The sequence below is a fragment of the Crinia signifera genome, chromosome 8, assembly GCF_055691185.1.
Source record: "Crinia signifera chromosome 8, ASM5569118v1, whole genome shotgun sequence".
In the NCBI taxonomy this organism is placed as follows: Eukaryota; Metazoa; Chordata; class Amphibia; order Anura; family Myobatrachidae; genus Crinia; species Crinia signifera.
In genome coordinates, this window is record NC_139224.1 from 58898765 (window position 1) to 58920261 (window position 21497).

The following is a 21497-nucleotide window of genomic DNA, read 5'->3' on the forward strand; positions in this document are numbered from 1 at the left end:
GATCTCACTTTGAAGTAAAACCCCACCCAAATCTAATTCTCTCTGCACAAATAACATCTGCCCCACCTGCAGTGCACATGGTTTTGTCCATCTAAGAAGGATTTTGTCAGACAGAGTGAACTAAAATAAGGCCCACTGTTCGTGCAAGTTGGAACCACTGCAGAGTTTATGGCATGGCCAACTTTGTCTAGGATTGGATTTGATTAGAGGACAATTTAATTCCCAACACAAGAGGAAAAAGTATGCATGGCCAGTATTCTGTGGACAACTTAGACCCGTACTGTAAAGAAGCAATTTTCCAGCGCTGGCTGAATGATGTTTCAGACGGTTCAAGATTACAAAATAATAATGTATTAACTAGACTGAAATAAAATGCATAAAGAAATATATAAAGAAATATGCAGTAGGGGTCCTGCCTAGTTTGACACAGGATACAGACATCAAGTTATTGACAGTCTAAATCCGTTTAGGGCAGGGAGGAGATGGCAACAGCAGCTATTTCACAAAATGGAGACGTGGTGCCTCCATTTTGTGGAAGTGCCAAGGCCAGAGTCTCTGGCCGGTATTTAATGTGGACGTCGAGGGGGTTAAACGGTGGGGATTGCAGAAAACCAGCGATCCTCACTGTTTAACCCCCTCGCCGGCCGGTCACCCTATTCTATGTTCCATGAAAATCCTCGCCGTCCTGTGACATTCCCCCAAACAGCGACTCCCACGGCTAATGCAGGGCCTCATGCAGCCGCATACGCCCATTCCCCCTCGCTCCAAAAACGGAGGGAGGGGGAATTGTCGTATACGGGGGGAAGGGTGGTATACTGACAGGGCGAGCTGTGACAGCGAGCAGGCAGCACTGCTCGCTGTCACAGCTCACCCCCGGCATTGAATACATCCCTCTGTCTTCTGTTGGAGATTTCCACTGCCAGCTGCGTCCTAGGATGCAGCATAGGATCACACATGCATTCAGGAGGTGTCTACTTATACCATATAACTCCTGATACATTAACATCCAAGTAAGCAGCAGCAGTGCTTAATCTAAACCAGGCATGTCCAATTGCGGCCCGTGCTGTAATTTCAAGTGGCCCCCAGCCTCCAGCCAGAAGCAGGTGGAGCATCAGATGCGGGACCCACAGCATTAAAGGTGGGGCCCCGGCGAGCGGGCCTTTACCTTGCTGTCTGCAGCAGTGAGGAGGTGCCGGCCGCCACAGTGAGATGTGTTTGGCATCTTTCGGGGGAGTATGCATCCAACCCCTACAGCTGCAGTTGTATATCACCCTCCTCCACAATCACATTGACAGCAGGTTGTGGGGAGGGGGTGCAGCAAGGGGGGAAGCTTGTTCCGTAACATGCAGTGGAGGAGGGCGGCAGCGGTAGCCCAAGCATCTCCTGTCCTTGCAGTTCCTGCTTTGCCTCTCCATCCTCTGGCTCACACAAGGGGCTGGGAAACATACAGAGAAGAGAGGGGGCAGGCAGGGGGACATACAGTCAATGGGGGCAGAGTGGGGGACATACAGTGAAAGGGGGACAGAGTGAATGGGTGCAGAGTGGGGAACATACAGTGAATGGTGGACATACAGAGAAGGAGCAGGCTGGGGACATACAAAGAAGGATGGTCATGCAGGGGAATATACAGTGAAGGGGCAGAGTGGTGGACATACAGTGAATGGAGGACATAAAGTAAAGGAGGGGCAGGCTGGGGGACATACAGAGAAAGATGGCCAGACAGGGGAATATACAGTGAAGGGGGCAGAGTGGGGGACATACAGTGAATGGGGGCAGGCTGGAGGAATTACAGAGAAGGGGGCCAGTCTAGGGAATATACAGTGAAGGGGCAGGCTGGGGGACATAAAGTGAATGGGGGCAGAGTGGGGGACCATTCTGATGCGATTAATGATTCAAAGAATGTCAGGCTGAATGGTCGGCCCACCACATTTTCACATCACCAAAACTGGCCTTCGTCGCAAAAAGTTTGGACACCCCTGATCTAAACACATATGAATCAGGCCCAATAAGCTGTGATTTGGAACAAGTACTATGTTTTTGTAAAAGGAATGGAATGGGAATTTTGCCTTGTCTTTGCCTTCATGTTCACATTATATGGACATCTGTTTTGTCACTTCAGACTATTTTAATGAAAACTGCTAATGGATTTGATAACACTGCAATCATAGGCGTGTGCACACTGTGTAGGCAGCCACAACCCTGAGGTAAACCTTCTCTTTCCCGGATCTCAGCTCTCAGGGGAAAAATATGTATTTTTGAATATAATGGATGGAGCAGTTTCACATCAGCCATTATCAAACAAGTCAGCCTCATATCTAAAGGAATATGCTGCGCTATATAAGAAACTGTAAATAATAAATATCTGGTAATAGCTGAGGTGTGAGAAGAAGACAAAAGCAGTAACTCCTTCCCCTTCCCAAGTTAGGATGAGTAGACTTTTTTTAGGGGAACTCTTGCCCTGAGCCTGCTCTTTTCCTTCTGTTCAGTTTAATTTTCTTTCAGCACCTCTAAAGGTGCCCATACACGTTACAATTATTGTATACAATATCACATCTCATCGCATATCGGTTTTGCGATGAGATGAGATCTAGTACAAAAAATACGTGCAGTACATACTTTTTGTACTAGATCTCATCTCATCGCAAAACCAAGATGCAATGAGATGCGATATTGTATACAATATTGTATACAATAATCTTTAACGTGTACGGGCACCTTAAGACTAGGAAATTCCTACATTATTGAAGGATAATGGTCTTCCTTGGAACAGAGGGTAGCATATTTTGAGACAGAACGTTCACTTACACCCACAATTTCTTTCTAGTTTTTGTAAACCCCTGAGTTTCAATAAAATCTGGCTGTCGGTCCTTCTGTAACGTGGGTATTTGCCCAATAGGTTGTTTGCTGGATAAACCTCTGAGGAGGCCTCTCCGCACAAGCTGTGGAGAAAAAAAAATTCTGGTACTTGTTTCCTAGCAGGGCGCCCATCTCGTTGATTGTATGCCTTAAGTTTAAGGCACTTAAGGCATACAATCAACGCGATGGACTCGATTTTGTGTCAATCACCAGTTAATTTGCCGGTGAAAGACAAAATCGGGTTCATCGCGGCCCCTAATAAGGGGCCGCGATGCGACCGACGAGATCAACGCGATTTTCCCATATGGAACTATGTCAAATTATTTTTAAAGTGAAAATCGGGTTGATCGCGTCGGTTGTGGGCCATTATAATGGCCTGTGATGCGATCAACCCGATTTTACATAGGTGAAAATGTGAAATGGGCCAATATGGCCCATTTCACATTGAATATGGTTAAAAAGTATGTTTAATGCCCCCCCCCCCCCCCATTGTTAACGCCACCCCACTATTGACGGCAACCCGAAGCGTGGCGAGTGCAGCGAGCCCGCGAGGGGCGGCGGTACGTGTCCTCCGACCTTTTCATACCCCTACTATCCACGGCGTGGAGTCGATTTTAGAAAGTGTGGCGAGCGGACGCGGATACCTGTGAAGCCCGCTGCGCTCGCCACACTTTATAAAATCAACTCCATGCCGACGTGGATAGTAGGGGTATGAAAAGGTCGGAGGACACATACCAGTGGTTCCCAAACTGTGCGCCGCAGCTCCCTCACCGCAGTGCAAGTGTCCCTAGAGGCCGCCTCCTGTGAAATTTGTGGCGGGCAGGTAGGGGGAGTGAGGGAGGGAGGCAGGGAGTGAGCGCCAAGGGGGTGCAGAGACTGAGTGCCGGGAGGGAGACAGGGAGTAAGCCGAGGAGGAGATTTGTGCAGGATGACTCAGAGTCAGCCGGCCTCAGCAGGGGTGGGATGAGCATGTGGCAGTACCTTTGCCTGCAGTCAGAAGACTGCCGGAGTGCCCACAGCAGGCAAGTGTCTCATGACAGGGAGAGACTGTTGCAAGAGCTGGGGGGGGGGGGGGGGGGCTAGAAGTGAATTTTACATGGAAAGGGGGAAGATGGCAAAAGGGGGGGGGGGATGGGATTAGGATGGTGCTGCATAGTAGGGAGTTCTAGGAGTGGGGGTGTGTGGTGCAGAGCCGGATTAAGGCAGGGGCTCTGGAGGTCTCTGAACGGACCCCCCTCCAGCCACGATCAAATCTGTCAGCATTCCAATTGCATCTCTACTCCCCCCACTGTCAGCCGTCACAGCCAGCAGCTCTGCAGAGCCAGCAAACGCTGTGATGGCTGGCTTCTGCGATATGTTAACCTACAGCCTGGCTTCGGGCCCGGTGGCTCGCTACACTATTCTATTCTCAACTCCACGCCGACGTGGATAGTGGGGGTATGAAAAGGTCGTAGGACGCGTACCGCCGCCCCTCGCGGGCTCGCCACGCTTCGGGTTCACGTTGATCGTGGGGTGGCGTTAACAATTGTGGGGGCCATTTCACACTTCAGGGTGGCTATTTGGCCTCTGTGGGCCATTTAACATTGTTTCCTATGGAAAAATCGGGTCAATTGAGGCATTGAACAGGAAAATCGGGTCAATTGAGACATTTAACATTGTTCCCTATGGGAAATCGCGGGCATCGCGTCGCACCCGATTTTTTAGTGCATTCAATGCCCGCGATGGGCGCCGTGATAAGTAAAGAGTACCGGACAAACCTACTAGGGCCGGTTTGTCCTGCCCCAGCAAAACCCACCACAGAATCTAGGAAGCCGCCGCTCCCCCCCTCCTCACCAGCGTTAGTATGCCGGAGCTCCCCTGCCGCCTTTCAGTCACCACACATTCCATTGATAAAGCTACCTGGAGTAGTGAAACCGGTTAAGAATTCACCATCCCTCACCGTCTACAAACCACCAAAGGACTCTGGGATTGCAGACCCGCTTCATCTCCATCTGGACTCCCCTTTTACTTCCATTTGGATTACAAATAACCATACCTGCAATGAAAATGAGAGGTTGAAGAGGACATCTCACTACACCACAGCCAGTGGTTGGAGTTGGTAATTTGTGCCATCTTGGGCCACTCCTTGACGATCCATCTCGTCCTCCCTCCACATTTGGGGACGTTATTGTTCCATTTGGACTCTCGGGACTCTCCTGGTCATTCCCATACATATGGTTTGGTAAGATGAATTGAACCAATCTGTTTTTCTTAATTGAATCACCAGCCCTGCTCAAAACTCCCCTTTTTTTCTTGTTTACCACACAGGCAGCAGGCTCGGGGATGTTTCGCGGCGGCTTGGGTGTCTGAACTCTCCTGAGTCGCGCCGACCATCCCGAGCCTGCCGCCTACGTCACATTGAATGACGGCTAACGGCGGTGCTTTGAAAAAGCCTTAGAGACCCAAAGGGTGCCTTGGACTGAAAAAGTTTGATAACCACATAAACTATTAACTCTGGTTTAAAAAGGCTGCGAGTTATGGGCAGCAGTGAGGTTTTGACTGTATAGCCTCAAGATTTGAAGCAGCAATTTTTTTTTTTAACAGGTAAAACCAACCTGTTGCATCTACAAAAAATTGCAATACAAAGTACAAAATCAATGAAATTTTGACCAATAGCCCAGAGATTCCATATGCGGTCCTCAAGGAACCCTAATAGTCCAGGATTTAAGGATTTCCATGGCTGAGCAAATATGGTTAAATCAAATAGATTTAGGTATTAAGTCACCTGTGCCCAAGCTTGGTTATTCTTAAAACAGACAGTTAGGGTAACTTAAGGACCATGTTTGGGAACCTCTGCCCTAGATACAAGTCTCAGGCAATTACTATTGGACCATAATAGTTATGGCAGGTGTAATGATTAGCATTACTGCCTCACAGCACTGAGGTCATGTGTTTGATTCCCACCATGGTTTTAACTGTGCAGAGTTTGTATACTCTCCCCGTACTTGCGTGGGGTTCCTCCCACAATCCAAAAATATACTGGTAGGCTAATTGGCTCCCAACAAATTAACCCTAGAATGTGTGTGTGTGTGTGTGTGTGCGCACATGTGGTAGGGAATATAGATTGTAAGCTCCACTGGGGCAGGGACTGATGTAAATGTTCAAATATCCTCTGTAAAAGCACTGCGGAATATGTATGCACTATATAAGAAACTGTTAATAAATAAAATTATATATATTGTATCATTGGAAAATAATCAGCTGTAGCAACAGCAACACTGTACCATCCTTTACTAAGAAGGACATGTTTGGTGCTGTTGCGCCCTCTGGTGTTAAAAAACAAGAAAACACAATCAATTCTATCTCAAGACAATGCTTAAGGGGTATATTTACTAATGGTCATTCTTTTAAGTGTTAAGGGCTACATTTAAAAGGGTAATAGGAATTCAAAATCAGCCATTTTTGCATGCATCACTATTGTCCTTTTAAATCCAGTCCTTAAGTCGGCGATTCTCTGTGCCTTTGAGGACAGAATTTAAAAGGACACTATTTTGTAAATAAAGCCCTAAAAGAATATAGCTGTACCCCAACACTTTAAATAACTTTTACATTTAAAACACTGGTTTTTATACATTCTGTAGGTTTCACTTTTATTTGTGAAAATTAAGCCTATTCATTTACTAGGAACCAATATTGTGTATTAAACATTTGTGGATACATACAGATGACCAGCAGTGGGGATGCTGGTGTTAAGAATATGGACGCTAGCCTTTCCGAAGGAAAGAATCCTGATAGGGGTCAGGTGTATTTACATTCCCCCACTAAACTCTCCATCCCTAGCCTAATCTTCCACCCATCCCCCTGCAGCTTCACCCTTACCTCCCGAGTCCTCCCCCCAACTAAGTTTATTGCCTAAACCATACTTGCCTACTTTTGAAAACTAGTTTCAGGGAGATTATAGTTGGTAGTCAAATTTTGCACAGCGCCTCATTGAGGGGGCGTGTCATTCGCCACCCAAAGGGCGTGTCTAGTTCCATATGTGGAGAGACTGTGAAAAGAGATTGTGAATGTGGCACATAGAAGTGTTGGTGTGTACTGCTACATCTGAGGGGGATCTTGTAAAATTACATATATACATGTAGATGAGCCCCAAAGCAGTTAGTAAGAGATACTATACTTGGTAAAGTGCTGGGAAATGGCGCTGATGATTCAATGTAAATGTATCTGTCTCTCATTCCTTTTTTCCCCCAAAGATGTAACAGTAATGTGGGCTAGGTGAAAAGAGGGAGATTGTTAGACTAATGATGGAGAGAGGGAGATTGCTGCTATTTCAGGGAGTCTCCTGCAGAATGCAGGAGGGTAGGTAACTATGGCCTAAACCCAACTACCCGCTCCCCTTCCCAGGCCTAACCCTAACATGCTTCTATTCAACACCCTGACAGTCAGGATTCCAGTGTCGAAATCCTTATTGATGTTGGGATTCTGGTGCCAGTAGTAAGTAGGGATGCCGGCGTTGGTATTGTACCATTTGAATGTATTCATTTATTAACACTAATATTGCTACATTGTTTATGTGAAGTAAAATGACATGTCTTGATATGTGTTTTGCATCATCTCTTAATAAACAGTTATCAGATATAGCTCCCTTTTTATATTACTTTTGAACTTGGCATGCTTTGTTCTCACTTGCAGCTAGAAAATATATATACATATGTACACATACATACATACCACACACACACACACCTCTTTTGATATTATTGTCTTTGATATTAACCCTTTGAGTGCGAACATCTGTGAGAGATGTGCAAAACAACTCATTTGTTATATAAATTCAAATAAAAAAAATGTGTATATATATATATATATATAAAAAAAAAAAAGGTTATATCTCCTATATAAAGGTAAACATTACAGGTCATTATGATGAATACACGATTGCTTGGCAATTTTCACACCTACTTTGACAAATTCACTTGGCAATGAAAGGGTTAACTAGTGTGTGATTGTAAGCTTCCACGTGCCAGGATTCCTCTACCTGCTTCATGTCTGCACCTTCTCTACCAACCTGGTTGTCCCTGTGCTGTTTCTATGTTTGATTTGGAATACCATTTTTATGATGCTGCAGAATCATGTGACTGCGTATAATGATGAAAAACCACGAAGGAATATGAAGTACAGAAATAAAAAGTGCTATGCTACTTACATCTGGACGAAATTAAAATGTATTTATTTTGCTGTAAAGTAGCGTGTACCAGCATGTCCAACTTTTGTCTCCACGATGAACTGAGCTGTTACCAAGGGGACATTAAAAAAGTAACTAGCAGTTGTAATCATTGACCTTTATTGTTGTATCCCTTTTTCAAACACACTCTTGAGAAAATAAAATAAAAACATGCAAGTTCTAGCCTTTGAAGTCATTGATAAATATTTCAAGATACCTGGTAAAACACAGATGGGAGCAACAACACACTAAAAGGGTTGCATAATCATTATTATAAATATGACACGTCAAAGGAATTCATTACACAAGTTCCAAATACTATCCTTGCTTTGACAAATATGGACTATTACATATAAGTGCAGCAATGGTGTAATGCAAGTATCTTAAGAGGAAGCCAGCCTTGGCCTGCAACTCCAGTTACAGCAATGGAAGCATCAAGTAGAATATATATAGATTTTAAAAGCACAAACCAAAAAAACAAAAAAACAGGTCACAACGTTACTTTTCACCAGAGACTTCAGAAAATGGACTTTGTGATATAAAGGCAATACGGTGTGGACAGACAAATCCAGGCAGGTGGCAGAAATGTCATCTTGACCATTATAAAATGGTTTTAAAAAGTAGATTCTTCACCTGCACACGATTTTGTGGCATGAATATCCAGCCAACCTTTTTAGTAGGAATTAGTGAGGTCATTGAAGCCAGAGACCTGTGAATACTGGCCATGCCTTAAAATTGCTGCCGGAAGGTGTTTAATGGCTCCACTTTATGGTTAAACTAAAAGTGCATACACACTGTACAATTTGAGCTTTTACTGTATAGTGTGTATACAGCATGCGATCCGGATGAAGGACGCGTTGGGATCGGCTTAGTGAGAAAAAGACTCTGCAGGCAAGCCAATTTTGACTATATTGTATGCAGTCTACTGTTTTAGTATAGTCAAAACCAGCCAGTGTCAAAATATTAAGTAAATCTAGTCAAGACTGTATGGTTCTGGGCTCAGGGGAGTTCAAGGGCAAATCGCATAGTCAAAATTGTACACAGCCAAAATCTCACCATGTGTATGCACCTTAATAGACATATACATTATTGTGCTGAGTGCATTTATGGCTTAGTAACTGCAGACTGCAATTCGAAACATAGAACATACATAGTTGAAATCTGCCTATCCTAAGGTTCATACACAGTGTTCATTCTAGAACTCGCATAAGTAAAATCTCATGGTGTTCATTCTAGCACCCACCTTTGAAAACCCATGCAGTTCCTCTTCCCTGCCTGGGGTGTCGCTGTCTGCTGTAGTGCTTCTAGCACAGTGTGGTCTGTATATCAGCACTGATAATGCAAACCAGACCTGTGCTACAAGCACTACAGCAGACAGCAACACACCAGGCAGGAAACAGGAACTGCATGGGTTTTCAAAGGCGGGTGCTAGAATGAACACCATGAGATTTTACTTATGTACAATTTTGACTATGCAATTTCCCTTCAACTTCCCAGAACCATACAATATTGACTGTATTTACTTGAGATTTTGGCACTGAACAATTTTAACTATACTAGAACACTAGACTGTATACAATATAGTCCGTATTGGCTTAACTGTACAGTCTATTTTTTCTTGTGATGCTGCTTCCACAGGGTTGCGCATCGGCATTGCAAGCTGTACACACACTGTGTGATTTGTGCTAACTTTTCTTCCGCTTTCAACTATATAGTCAAAATCGGAAGCTGAAATCACACAGTGTGTATGTATCTTACAGTAAAGGTTTGGATTTCAAGGGTATTCCATTGGTAGCAGTTAAAGAACCCAGGAATTGAAGTAAACTAATTGTGTTCGAATGGTGAAAGGCTAACACACTTAAATGAAAGCTCCCAATGTTTCTTATTCTCAAATACCATTATTTCCTCGTTCTAAGATTTATATCCATGCAGAATGAGTTTTGGTAAGTACATTCTTAAGAATGGCCCATGGCAAGTTTGACCAAAGTAGGCATTAAATGTCCAGTGTAAAATTCATGACTATAAAGCACCACATATGATTAAATAATAGTCAGGGGGAAGGTCTTCTAGCTGTTTTAGTTAACAGTAGTCTGTGTAAAGAAGGTCTGATAACCGTATTGGATCAGAATATTTCATTTTGCCCAAAAAAGGACTATTTCAATGGGCAGTTCGGTAATACATGAACGGCAACTTTTACCTGTTTCACCAGCTACATTTGCATGACGTACAGTACTCACCATGCTATTAGAACACAGAAACCAGGGGTGAGAGACCTAGTGATGCATAAAAAAAACCTCAAACCTAATCCTGCTGCATTGATGAACTGCTCCATATACTGTAGGTGCATTAGTCAATCACTATTCACAATGCAGTTTTAATTCTGGAAGAGTCGAGTCGTGATACATTTCCTGCTGCCAGCTTGAAACGCGCATGGGCAGACAATGTTTTGTTGACTGTACGCATGTAATGACACACGCCGAAGTGGGAGATGGTGAGTCATATCTAACAGCTGCAGACATACCACGAGTATTACATTACAAGCAATAATTACAAATCTCCTAATGTGAGACACTCGGTCTCAGCATGTGATTTACATCCACTGCAGCACATTATCATTTGGTTTGCTTTGCCTTGTGAAGGGATACACGCTTAATGTTTTGGGTTAGTCTGCTCATGGGATAAAGCATCATGCTGCTGTGTAATGACATTAAGATGGTCTGGTACACTATGTCCCTATTAGGAATTGTTGATGTAAATCACGAAGACTGAACCAGATACACATGGATGCCAATTAAAAAAAAATATATAATAATTACAAAATACAATGTGGTCAAGGAAAGGGAAAAGTTGAGCTTTGGTGATGAAGAAAAAACCCGAATCAATCGATATAAATAGCACGGTGCAGGAATATGCAGTTGTATGCAATCTTCATCTAGATGGTAGAGGACCAACATCATCCAAATAACTGCAGTGTGGTGTGATTACAATGGCTGTGTATACCTGGTGAAATGTAGACAGATGTCCCTGTCCCCTACACTGAATTCTGGGTAACTTGATGCGGAAACAGGATACAGAAAATGGACAACAATCCTGATTGTGCCATCTGTTCCTATGCCCAATTACTAAAGTAAGTGAACGTCCTTGTGGGACAATTTCTGAAAGCAAGGTAGAGAAAACCTAGAGGGTAAAATCATAAAATAAAAAGAATTATGTTTGAGAAGTCTCAGCTATGATTATGAAACCATTATATTAAACACAGCCTGCTTCAATGTTTCCTTGCCTCCAGCTAGATCAATGTCCCTGGTTGGATTGACCACAATCCCCCCAATATTTTTTTTGCTATTACAAATCTCATCGTAAATACTTCATTTTAATAATGTTTTGTATATTTAAATATAGACTGCTTACCTGGAAATACCTCAAAAGAAATTGAAAGAAAGAAAATAAAAAAGAGAGGTTGCTAGATCAAAAAAATAAATAAAAATGAAGAAAATAAAAACACAAAATTATTTTGGCAGAACTGTACTTTGTTGGCTGGATATATTGCTGGCCACACGGAGAGTATAGCTAATAAGACCCTGTAACCTTTGCATGCCATCCTTACATCAATAGTCATTCCCCGGTCCTCAAAAGTATATCTGGCTCCGATAAGGAGCAATAAAGAAAATATCCCATTTCATCCACCTCTTCAGGTGTGAGTTCTGAAAATAAATTAACTTTGGGGTCCAAGGCAGAAGGTAGTTCCCCTTTCTCAAGGTGACCTACAGTCTCTTTGAGGGCTTGCAGGAATCGGTCTGCTAATGCCTCCTGTGACCAATCCTCCTCCTTTTCACAAATATGAAGCAGTATGTTGGTGAGATGGGAGGCTGAGAGATGTGAAAGTGGCAGATTGCATCGGCAGATGGCCTTCAGTATTTTCAGGCAGAGGCAACGACACCCAGAATCATGTTGATCCCGTCCTATCAAGGCAGCAGTTTCTGTCACACGCTGGCTTAGGCGCCACATGTTTCCATAACGTGATAGTCTATGAGCTTTGGCGACTGCTGAATGCTCCCCAAGTGCAACCAATGGCAGAAAGTCAATGAAGAGCCTCCGATTTTCCTCATACTGAACCTCCAAGATGAGGCTTTCTGATGGCACTACTGGACGAATCACATAGCCTAACATGCTGCCAATGGCTGGCCAATTGATTGAACCCGCAACAACTTTCTCAAAAGTGGCTACCACAGCCTTGGGACAAAGGTAACCCCCTACCACACAGCGATCCCAATAGCTGGTCCCACGAGGAAAGTATTCAATATTCTCTCTACGTAGAAGGCAAAATCCTGGCAGATTAAGGATTGTTTCTTCCCCGGGGACACAGGACCATAAATTAATATCCACAGAGAGAGGCACCATAAGCTGAATGTGATCCGCTCTCACAACCTGTAATTTGGGAACAGAAAAACTGAGTACAGTTTACACATCTTTATGACAAGACAGACATTACATGCTGCCCTACTGTCGCTGGCACTCATTGAACAGGACAAACTTCAGCTGCTGTGACATGCTTAGTAGTAAATAAAGCACCCCACTTCCTCCTGCTGCATCTTATAAACTGGCTAGCTACATAGAGTCATTCACTGGAATCTGCAGTCAACAGTAGTAGTAAGGATAGGAGAGAGGCTGAGAGCAGATAGCAGGGAGAGGATAGGAGAGAGGCTGAGAGCAGATAGCAGGGAGAGTATAGGAGAGAGGCTGAGAGCAGATAGCAGGGAGAGTATAGGAGAGAGGCTGAGAGCAGATAGCAGGGAGAGTATAGGAGAGAGGCTGAGAGCAGATAGCAGGGAGAGGATAGGAGAGAGGCTGAGAGCAGATAGCAGGGAGAGGATAGGAGAGAGGCTGAGAGCAGATAGCAGGGAGAGGATAGGAGAGAGGCTGAGAGCAGATAGCAGGGAGAGGAGAGGATAGGAGAGAGGCTGAGAGCAGATAGCAGGGAGAGGAGAGGATAGGAGAGAGCCTGAGAGCAGATAGCAGGGAGAGGAGAGGATAGGAGAGAGGCTGAGAGCAGATAGCAGGGAGAGGAGAGGAGAGAGGCTGAGAGCAGATATCAGGGAGAGGATAGGAGAGAGGCTGAGAGCAGACAGCAGGGAGAGGATAGAGGCTGAGAGCAGACAGCAGGGAGAGGATAGAGGCTGAGAGCAGACAGCAGGGAGAGGATAGAGGCTGAGAGCAGATAGCAGGGAGAGGATAGAGGCTGAGAGCAGACAGCAGGGAGAGGATAGAGGCTGAGAGCAGACAGCAGGGAGAGGATAGAGGCTGAGAGCAGACAGCAGGGAGAGGATAGAGGCTGAGAGCAGATAGCAGGGAGAGGATAGAGGCTGAGAGCAGATAGCAGGGAGAGGATAGAGGCTGAGAGCAGATAGCAGGGAGATGATAGAGGCTGAGAGCAGATAGCAGGGAGAGGATAGAGGCTCAGAGCAGATAGCAGGGAGAGGATAGAGGCTGAGAGTAGATAGCAGGGAGAGGATAGAGGCTGAGAGTAGATAGTAGGGAGAGGAGAGAGGCTGAGTAGATAGCAGGGAGAGGATAGAGGCTGAGAGTAGATAGCAGGGAGAGGATAGAGGCTGAGAGTAGATAGCAGGGAGAGGATAGAGGCTGAGAGTAGATAGCAGGGAGAGGATAGAGGCTGAGAGTAGATAGTAGGGAGAGGAGAGAGGCTGAGTAGATAGTAGAAGTAGTAGTAGAAGAGGAGAGAGGCTGGGAGTAGATAGTAGAAGTAGGGAAAGGAGAGAGGCTGAGCATACATAGTAAGGAATACAGAATACTTAAACTGCCACTGGTTATCTTACATTTACCTTACCATATATGCCTAAATTAGTTAATTTAAAGCTTGAAAATTATAGTGTCGCAGATTGTCCAACCTAACGGTAGGAGTTGGAAAACCTGCAGCTGCATAATAACAGTTGTGTCGTTTAGCGCACATCTTTTATCCCAAAGTATGTGAGGTTCTCTACAAAATGCACACTACTGAAATCACAATCTACAACGCTCTCTTTTGTAACATTGGCTGATCTAACTTCCCCTTGTATAGATGTCAATAATGATGATCATCATGTAACTTTGGCTAATGTAGAGGAGTTGAATCAGCAAGTGATATTGCAGCTGAAGGTATGGACAATGTTAGAACCATACTCAGGGCCTGATTCATGTTTATATGTAAAGCAAGATAGCACACAACTGGCCAAACCTAGGTCGTACTGCAGGTGGGTCTTTATAGACTTTCACCTGAATTAGAGTGTAAATCATCCTCCCGAACAGAAGTATCTACCCCATGGGTCTTGAAACTGAGGCCCTCCAGATGTTGTGAAACTACAAATCCCAGCATGCCTTGCCACAGTTTTAACACTCCCTTATAGCAAAACTGTGGCAAGGCATGTTGGGATTTGTAGTTTCACAACATCTGGAGGGCCGCAGTTTGAAGACCCATGATCTACCAATCAGGATCCAATTCCCTTCTTCATGGGAGGAGGGTGAGGCTGAATCATCTCCAGGAAAGGAGGTGATTCAGCAAAATGTCTCTTAAGCCCTGTACACACGGGGCGATAGTAGTCAGAATCAATGGGTAAATGGTTGCTGAGTGACCATATCGTCTGATTTCTAGTGTGTATAGGGAGATATTGCCCGGAGCGCACTCCTGCAATCAGCCCTGTACTGATTGCTGGTCACAGGAGCATGCGCCTTCAATTTTGGTGCACTGTGCACCAGCGGCCAGCAAATTCTAGTCAAAATGAGGTCACCAGCACCTCCCCCAGACCCACCGGCTCACAGTGAGGAAAGCAACCGCCAGTGCACAGCACTCTGCAGCCCACTTCTCCCACCACACCGGGAAACATTAAAGTGAGTGCCGCTGTCCTTTTATTCCCCTACAGAAGCCTTGCCCCCAACACAAAATAAATTTGAATAGAGGTAAAAAAAAAAAATTCAGTCAAAATTGTTGGTTGCTGATTAAAACGTACACTGAGCAGTATATCGATGAGCGATAAGCCAAATTCGCTCCGTGACCAAATCACACAGTGTGTACACACCTTTAGTGGCTGTAGCCGAAACTGGTATTTGTTATTTTAAGTTAAGACGTTGCAATCTCTGAGAGACACTGAGAGAGACCCATTTTGTGGGCCCATACTGGCTCTTCAGATGAATCATAAACAAGTTGCTGCTGAGCACAGCGGAAAACATCACTAGCGTAACTCTGATATGGTACCATAGCTGAGCATACTGCACCAAAGGACCCTGGATAAAATAATGTAAGTAGCTGATTCCAGCTTACTTTGTCAACCTTGTCTGGCTCCTCTACAATAAACAATAAGGGTGATATTCAATAAGATGAGAGATTCAGAAAGTGAGAGATTTCTTTTTAAGTGGCAATCATTTACACTGCAAAATCAAACTGGTTTTGCAGTGTAAATGATTGCCACTTAAAAAGATACTGGCGATTTCTTACCAAATCTCTCTTTGTGAATCTCGAATCCTATATGATTTTCAGTTGAAAATCCCTCATTTTGGCCGTTTTGCGTGATTTTCAGCTGAAAATCACTGTGTGTATGGGCCACCGATGGTAGACTAGCAATGATGCACGCTCCCGCATCATCGCTAGCAAAGTCTCCCTTTTGCTGGTTTTACCAGCATCCCAGCGATGATGGCTGGTTTATCAGCCACAGAAACAGTAGTCCAGCCCCTTGGTCTCACCACCCAGTCAACCCCAAAGGACACGTGTGATCATTTAAACACACGGCATTGGGACAAACAGGGAAGGAAAGAAGAAAGGGCTGGATAATCGGGGCGCACAGAAAAATAACAGATATATAATCAATACCTACAACCTGCAATTCGAAATAAGTGTTTCTGGCTGCTCTCAATAAGGCTTTCGGTTTATCAGCCACCATCACTGTGTTTGTATGCCCCTCACTGCCGCCGGGCTAAAAGACTAGCCACTTTGAGCCTGGCGGACCGCCCCGCTGCCTACCCTTCTCCCTCCCCCTGAAGTGCTGCTCACTCCCCCTGCCTTGCTCCGTATACCGCCGCACGGAGGAAAAGACGCCGCCGTCAGCCCGCCCCCATCCGGAGCAGCACCTCCTGGTCCCCTTCTCCCTCCCTGGCTCCCCCTGCTCATATTCTCACGTCCGCAGCAGCTCCTGGTCACCCGTCGGCACAGCAGCTCCCGCTCCTCTTTTACAGAAAGGTAATCTTAGAAACTGCTTATTTTTTTACAGAGAGGCTTGCAATATTCCCCCAGTAGCTGTGAAAAGGGAGGAAAATGCAATCGCACACAAAGCCTGTCAAAATAGAGTTTGGGGGAATATCCTAATCATCTCTCAACTAAGCCAGGAATCAATTGCATGTGGAAGTGGCTGAGACACACCCTGGCCTTTCACATGAGACTCATGGGATGCAGATTCACATTTCAGAGTGTTGGGTCATGGCTAAACATCCCTGAGATTGCAATCACCTCTCCTGATCAACAACCAAAGCTGCCCTCAACCTTCCTCTTACCGATCTGCATAGGTTATGCATCTATGCTTACACTCCTGGTATACAGGCAGAGCCTCCACCATCTGTAGGGGAAAACAGCATTGCCAGACAGCAGGTTACAAATGCCTTGCCTTTGTTTTGCTATTTGACATGCTGAAACTGATGCAAGTCATGCTGGGATGTGTAGTTCATCAAAAGCTGGAGGGCCACTTATTGCCTACCCCTGCTCTAGTGCCTCCCCAGATGTGTGTCTGGAATAGGTACAGCACCAGGGACAAAAAGCAGTTTGGTGACTGTGTTTGAAGCCTAACTAACAGCTACACTGACTACCATGCCTTGCTCCAAACACTACATAAAGACTAAGGTATTGCTGGAGGGGGACTGGTTATATAGGGGAAGGCTTTATCCAAAGCCCACACTACATAACCAGTGGTAATGGCGAATCCCCCTAATGCAAGAGGAATTAACATTTGTAGGCATTAGGGATATAGAACTTTGCAGTACCATTATATAAAACCACACGCACAGTACTTCCACTACAGAGGTTACCTGAAGGTCATCATAGAGGCTCCCACTTAGGTGCATGTCCTTCAGTGGCATGTCTGGAAACTTGCTCTGGATGAAGTTGCGCAGCTCACAGCAGATATCTACAGCAGCCTGCTTGGCACAGCTCTGTTCTGATGGTGGGATGGCAACATGCGTCTTGTGGTAAGAGAACAGTTTTTCCTGAAGTGAAAGTTTCAAGCGCGTCTTCTTCAGATCTGTCTGGATTTTACGACTTGGGGGTTTGGGCCTGACTGAATCTGTAGTGAACGAGGGAGAGAATCCAAATCAGCACAATACTGAAAGGTTTAGCTTTGACACTGATTAAATATTTCATAAATACATCAGTGAAGCAATTGTGTCACTCCAACAAACTGGGGTACTGTGTTATGGATGCGGGACCATTTGTCTACAACAAGAAGATAGACAGCCATTAGGTCGACAATGCCAATAGGTCGACAGTCAAAAGGTCGACAGTCAAAAGGTCGACATGGCTTTTTTTACTGTTTTTTTACCCAAATGTTGACACAGTCGACATGGACACAGTTTGAAGTGAACTGCAGCCGCTCGCTATGCTTCGGGCACGGTGCCTCGCTGCGCTCGGCACACTATTATAATCTAACTCCACGCCGTAGTGGATGGTAGGGCATGAAATACCGCCTGTCGGCACATGTTGGCTCAAAAAACAGTGAAAAAAAACATGTAGACCTTTTGGCTGTCGACCTAATGGCATGTTGACCTGTTAGCACTCCAACATCACATGCTGCCTTAAAGAGACAAAAAAGGGAGGGGGTGTATCATCTCCGACACATCTGCTGGTATTACCAGCAGATGAGCGATGGGGCGGACAGCTTTCCATAGCATCCTGCCATGGAAAATCTTCCAATCCCTGTGAAATTCACTGGCCCGGGGAAAAATTGCTCAGTGTGTATGCACTGATCGATTTTCAGGCCAGGGATTTTCACATAATCGCTGTCCATAAACGCAGTGAAAATCACCTAGTGTGCATGGACTATAAGGGGGGTATTCAATCTGTGTCGACCTCCCGCAGCCATCTCCCGACGGGGGAGATGGCTGCGGGGCCCTATTCAATGCTGTCTTCCCCGACAACATTGAACAGGGGTTCTGCGCAGAACGAGCCCGACATCTCAAGCTGTCAGGCTCGTTCTGCCGAGAAAAGCCGAAATAGGCGAGCTCCCGGCCGGAGCTCGTCTATTTCCGTCCTCAACTCGCGGCCACGCCCCCTTCTCGCCGCTTGTACATTGTATCCCGACCGCCGAGCTCCAGTCGAGCAAAGCGAGAACAGGACAGGGGCACGGCTGTCGAGCTTGCTCGACAGCCGTTCCCCTAACATTGAATACCCCCCTTAGAGTGACAATTGAAGTAGACCAACAGTTTGTAGACTGTTCCTCCTCCAGGCATGGCCCTGAACATACTACTCTTAACACATAGAATGATATTGGGAGGACTTCCCTAGAGATATGGGTAGACAGTAGGAGAAGGCGGTGCTTCTTATTGCTTCCAAAAGATGGCTGCTGCACAGATTGTCTCAAGCCTCACCAGTGAGGTTCTGAATAGATGCCACCTCTCCTCAGCACTCATCATGGCCAAATGGTGCAACATAATATATGCCTGATCCATCTGACACACTCTTAACATTTGAAAACTAATTTTGAACAAAGTGCTTTTCTCTTTGCTATACTTTAATTACTATTGATCTGGCACAATGCCTACTAAAAACACAATTTTACATAAGTTGAGAAAACAGCCTCTTTGTGGTAGTGATGTAAAAGTCTCCAGGCAACCTTGTACCTGGTTCAAATGCTGAGGTGTCTGTTGGAAGGGTCTGCAAACTGCGACTCACAGATGTCTTCATGTCTTTGTTCAGCAATCGTGTAGATGAGCCTAACCAGCTTGGCTCCTCCCAGCTACGTTTACCAGACTGAATGGAACGGGAAGGACTAGCAGGAGCGCTAATAGCTCGATCATACATCTAAAAAAACATGGTGAAATAACAATTAGCCTTTGCTACTATCATGGGCATTTTGTTATTTTTACATATTACTAAACATAGCTATTTTTTATGGCTAATACCTGAATCTGATTCAGCAAAACAAAGTTATCCTTCAAAATGTAACTTTCTTCAACTACCACAAATATTACTTTATTCTGTTTATTGTTTACAACAATTTCTACATTTTCCAATTCCTGACTTGTCAACACATGCTAGCAGAAGCTCTCATTAAGTGGGCTGCTGCGGCTCTTCTTTATCCCTTAGCCATTATCTCAGGCAAGGCACACTGAATAAATGAATGCAGGTTGAAGATCACAAATCACTTAACTCTGCAGCTGACAAATCCACAGAAAATAGTCCAACCACAGACTAATTAAAAAACAAACAAAAATCACACATCCCATTGCACAGCGCATAATGTATGTACTGTCCGTACTTTTTCAACTAGATTGCATCGCATCTAGTGCAAAACGCATGGTGCTTTAGCACATTGCATGCATTTTGAACTAGACGCGATGCAATGTAGTTCCCTCCTTGGTGAACCAATAACCTCCCTTATGAAAGCCAATTTTTCTTTTAGATTGTAGGCTTGTGAGACAGGTCCTCAAATCTTTGTCAATACCTAGTCTTGTGTTAATATGTTATTTGTTCCTAAATACAAAACGCTGATAAATATGAAGGCATTATGTACACGTTAATATACATACCCGCTTCACTGCAAGTGTGGCTATTCCTAGCATCGCCGCTCCCCCAACTCCCAGTACAAGGCGGGCATTGGACAACACAAAGTCAATAGCAGTGCCCATGCCATTGTCATCCTTCTTCCCCTTCTTTTCACCAGCTCCTGCCATGGTTTCCTGCAATATTAAACAAACTGACTCAGGTCTCTTAGAAAAGCATTATAAAAACACAAACAGCACAAAGCTATAAAAAATAAAAAAAATGCTGAAACGGAAAAGATGCTGATGTTACCATTATCATTTAGATTCAAATATAATTTTCTAGTGAATTCTGGAGCAAGTCTGAACTGAGTACAGAAATCCTCAGACTTATAGGGCGTACACATGGTTAGATCATCTATTTTACCATTAGATTTTGCTTATATAAGCAAAATTGAATCGAAAGTAAATCGGACGCATTCGATCCGGATGTGCGGCCCTGTGGAATCAAAAATCGGATAGAAAAAATAGACTGTGCAGACCAGACAGATCTGTACTATATAGTCTAAATCGAATATGTACCCGGCACCGTGTGATTCAATCAGGCAGCCACTCTAGCATGTGATCCTGTAAACGACCTTCTCAAAATTGCTAGAAATCTATTATGTCTCTACTGAAAATAGCCCTTACTTGTGTAATCTGTTCCTCTTGTTTTACCAGAAAGGCAAGGAGGTTTGGTACTTGTTTCCTAGCATGGCGCCCATCGCATCGCATACCATAAGGCATACGATGCGGTGTTACGCAATGGCAGCCGATGTTATACAATTTTAAATTGTATACCATCGCATTGTATGCCATATACAATGGTATACGATTTAAAATTGTATAAGCACCCTAATGGGTGTTTTCAATGTTAAATGTGCCCCCTATAAGATAATTAATTGTATAAGCACCATAATGGGCGTGGAGTTGATTTTATATAGTGCGGCGAGCCGAGCCAGAAGCGTGGCGAGCGCAGCGCGCCCCGCGAGGGGATGCGGAATACATGTAAAGTAATATGCGTCTGCTCGCCGCGCTTTGGGCTCGGTGGCTCGCAACACTATATAAAATCAACTCCACGCCGACGTGGATAGTGGGGGTATGAAAATGTTGGAGGACGCGTACCGCCGCCGTGGAATACATGTAAAGTAATACGCGTCTGCTCGCCGCGCTTTGGGCTCGGTGGCTCGCAACACTATATAAAATCAACTCCACGCCTACGTGGATAGTGGGGGTATGAAAATGTTGGAGGACGCGTACCGCCGCCGCTCGCCACACTTCGGGTTGGCGTTGACAGTGGGGGTGGCGAGTGGTGCATTTAACATTGTAAGCACCCATTAGGGTGCTTATACAATTAAAAATCGTATAGGGGCTTATTTAAAATCGCATCGCATGCGGGCATATGACATGCGATGCGATGTCATACAACTTAATATCGTGGGCGCCATGCTAGGAAACAAGTACCGGAGGTTTTCTTCAGGCACAAAGGGGTTTTTATTTGTTTTACAAATTACAGTTAGGTGTACAACTTCTCAATATTTCACTTCATACAATCTATCGACAATTGCAAAAAGTTTTACATTTTATTTTACTGGCCCTCAGGTGAGATCTGTAGACTCCTTCATCCACCACCTGTCCCTTTCAAATACCGAATAAGTTCAATTGTGTAAAG

The 21497-nt window shown here is 44.7% G+C and overlaps 1 protein-coding gene across 1 annotated transcript; it reads right to left on the reverse strand.

The window, feature by feature from the left end:
* Nucleotides 1-9376: 9376 nt before the first annotated feature.
* On the reverse strand, nucleotides 9377-19978 carry MIEF1 (mitochondrial elongation factor 1). The gene is made up of 4 exons (XM_083156503.1): nucleotides 19835-19978; nucleotides 18926-19106; nucleotides 17120-17373; nucleotides 9377-12484 (listed from the first exon to the last, which is right to left on the reverse strand). Exons 1-4 carry the CDS (start codon nucleotides 19976-19978, stop codon nucleotides 11672-11674), a joined length of 1392 nt encoding a protein of 463 aa, XP_083012629.1. The 3' UTR covers nucleotides 9377-11671.
* Nucleotides 19979-21497: the final 1519 nt, after the last annotated feature.

Coding starts and splice junctions, on each gene's coding strand:
- MIEF1 (XM_083156503.1), bottom strand. CDS start 19,978: ATGGCAGGAGCTGGTGAAAAGAAGGGGAAGAAGGATGACAATGGCATG. Junction 19,107..19,834: donor CCACACTTGCAGTGAAGCGG/GTATGTATATTA, acceptor ATGTTTTTTTAG/ATGTATGATCGAGCTATTAG. Junction 17,374..18,925: donor CACCTCAGCATTTGAACCAG/GTACAAGGTTGC, acceptor CGTTCACTACAG/ATTCAGTCAGGCCCAAACCC.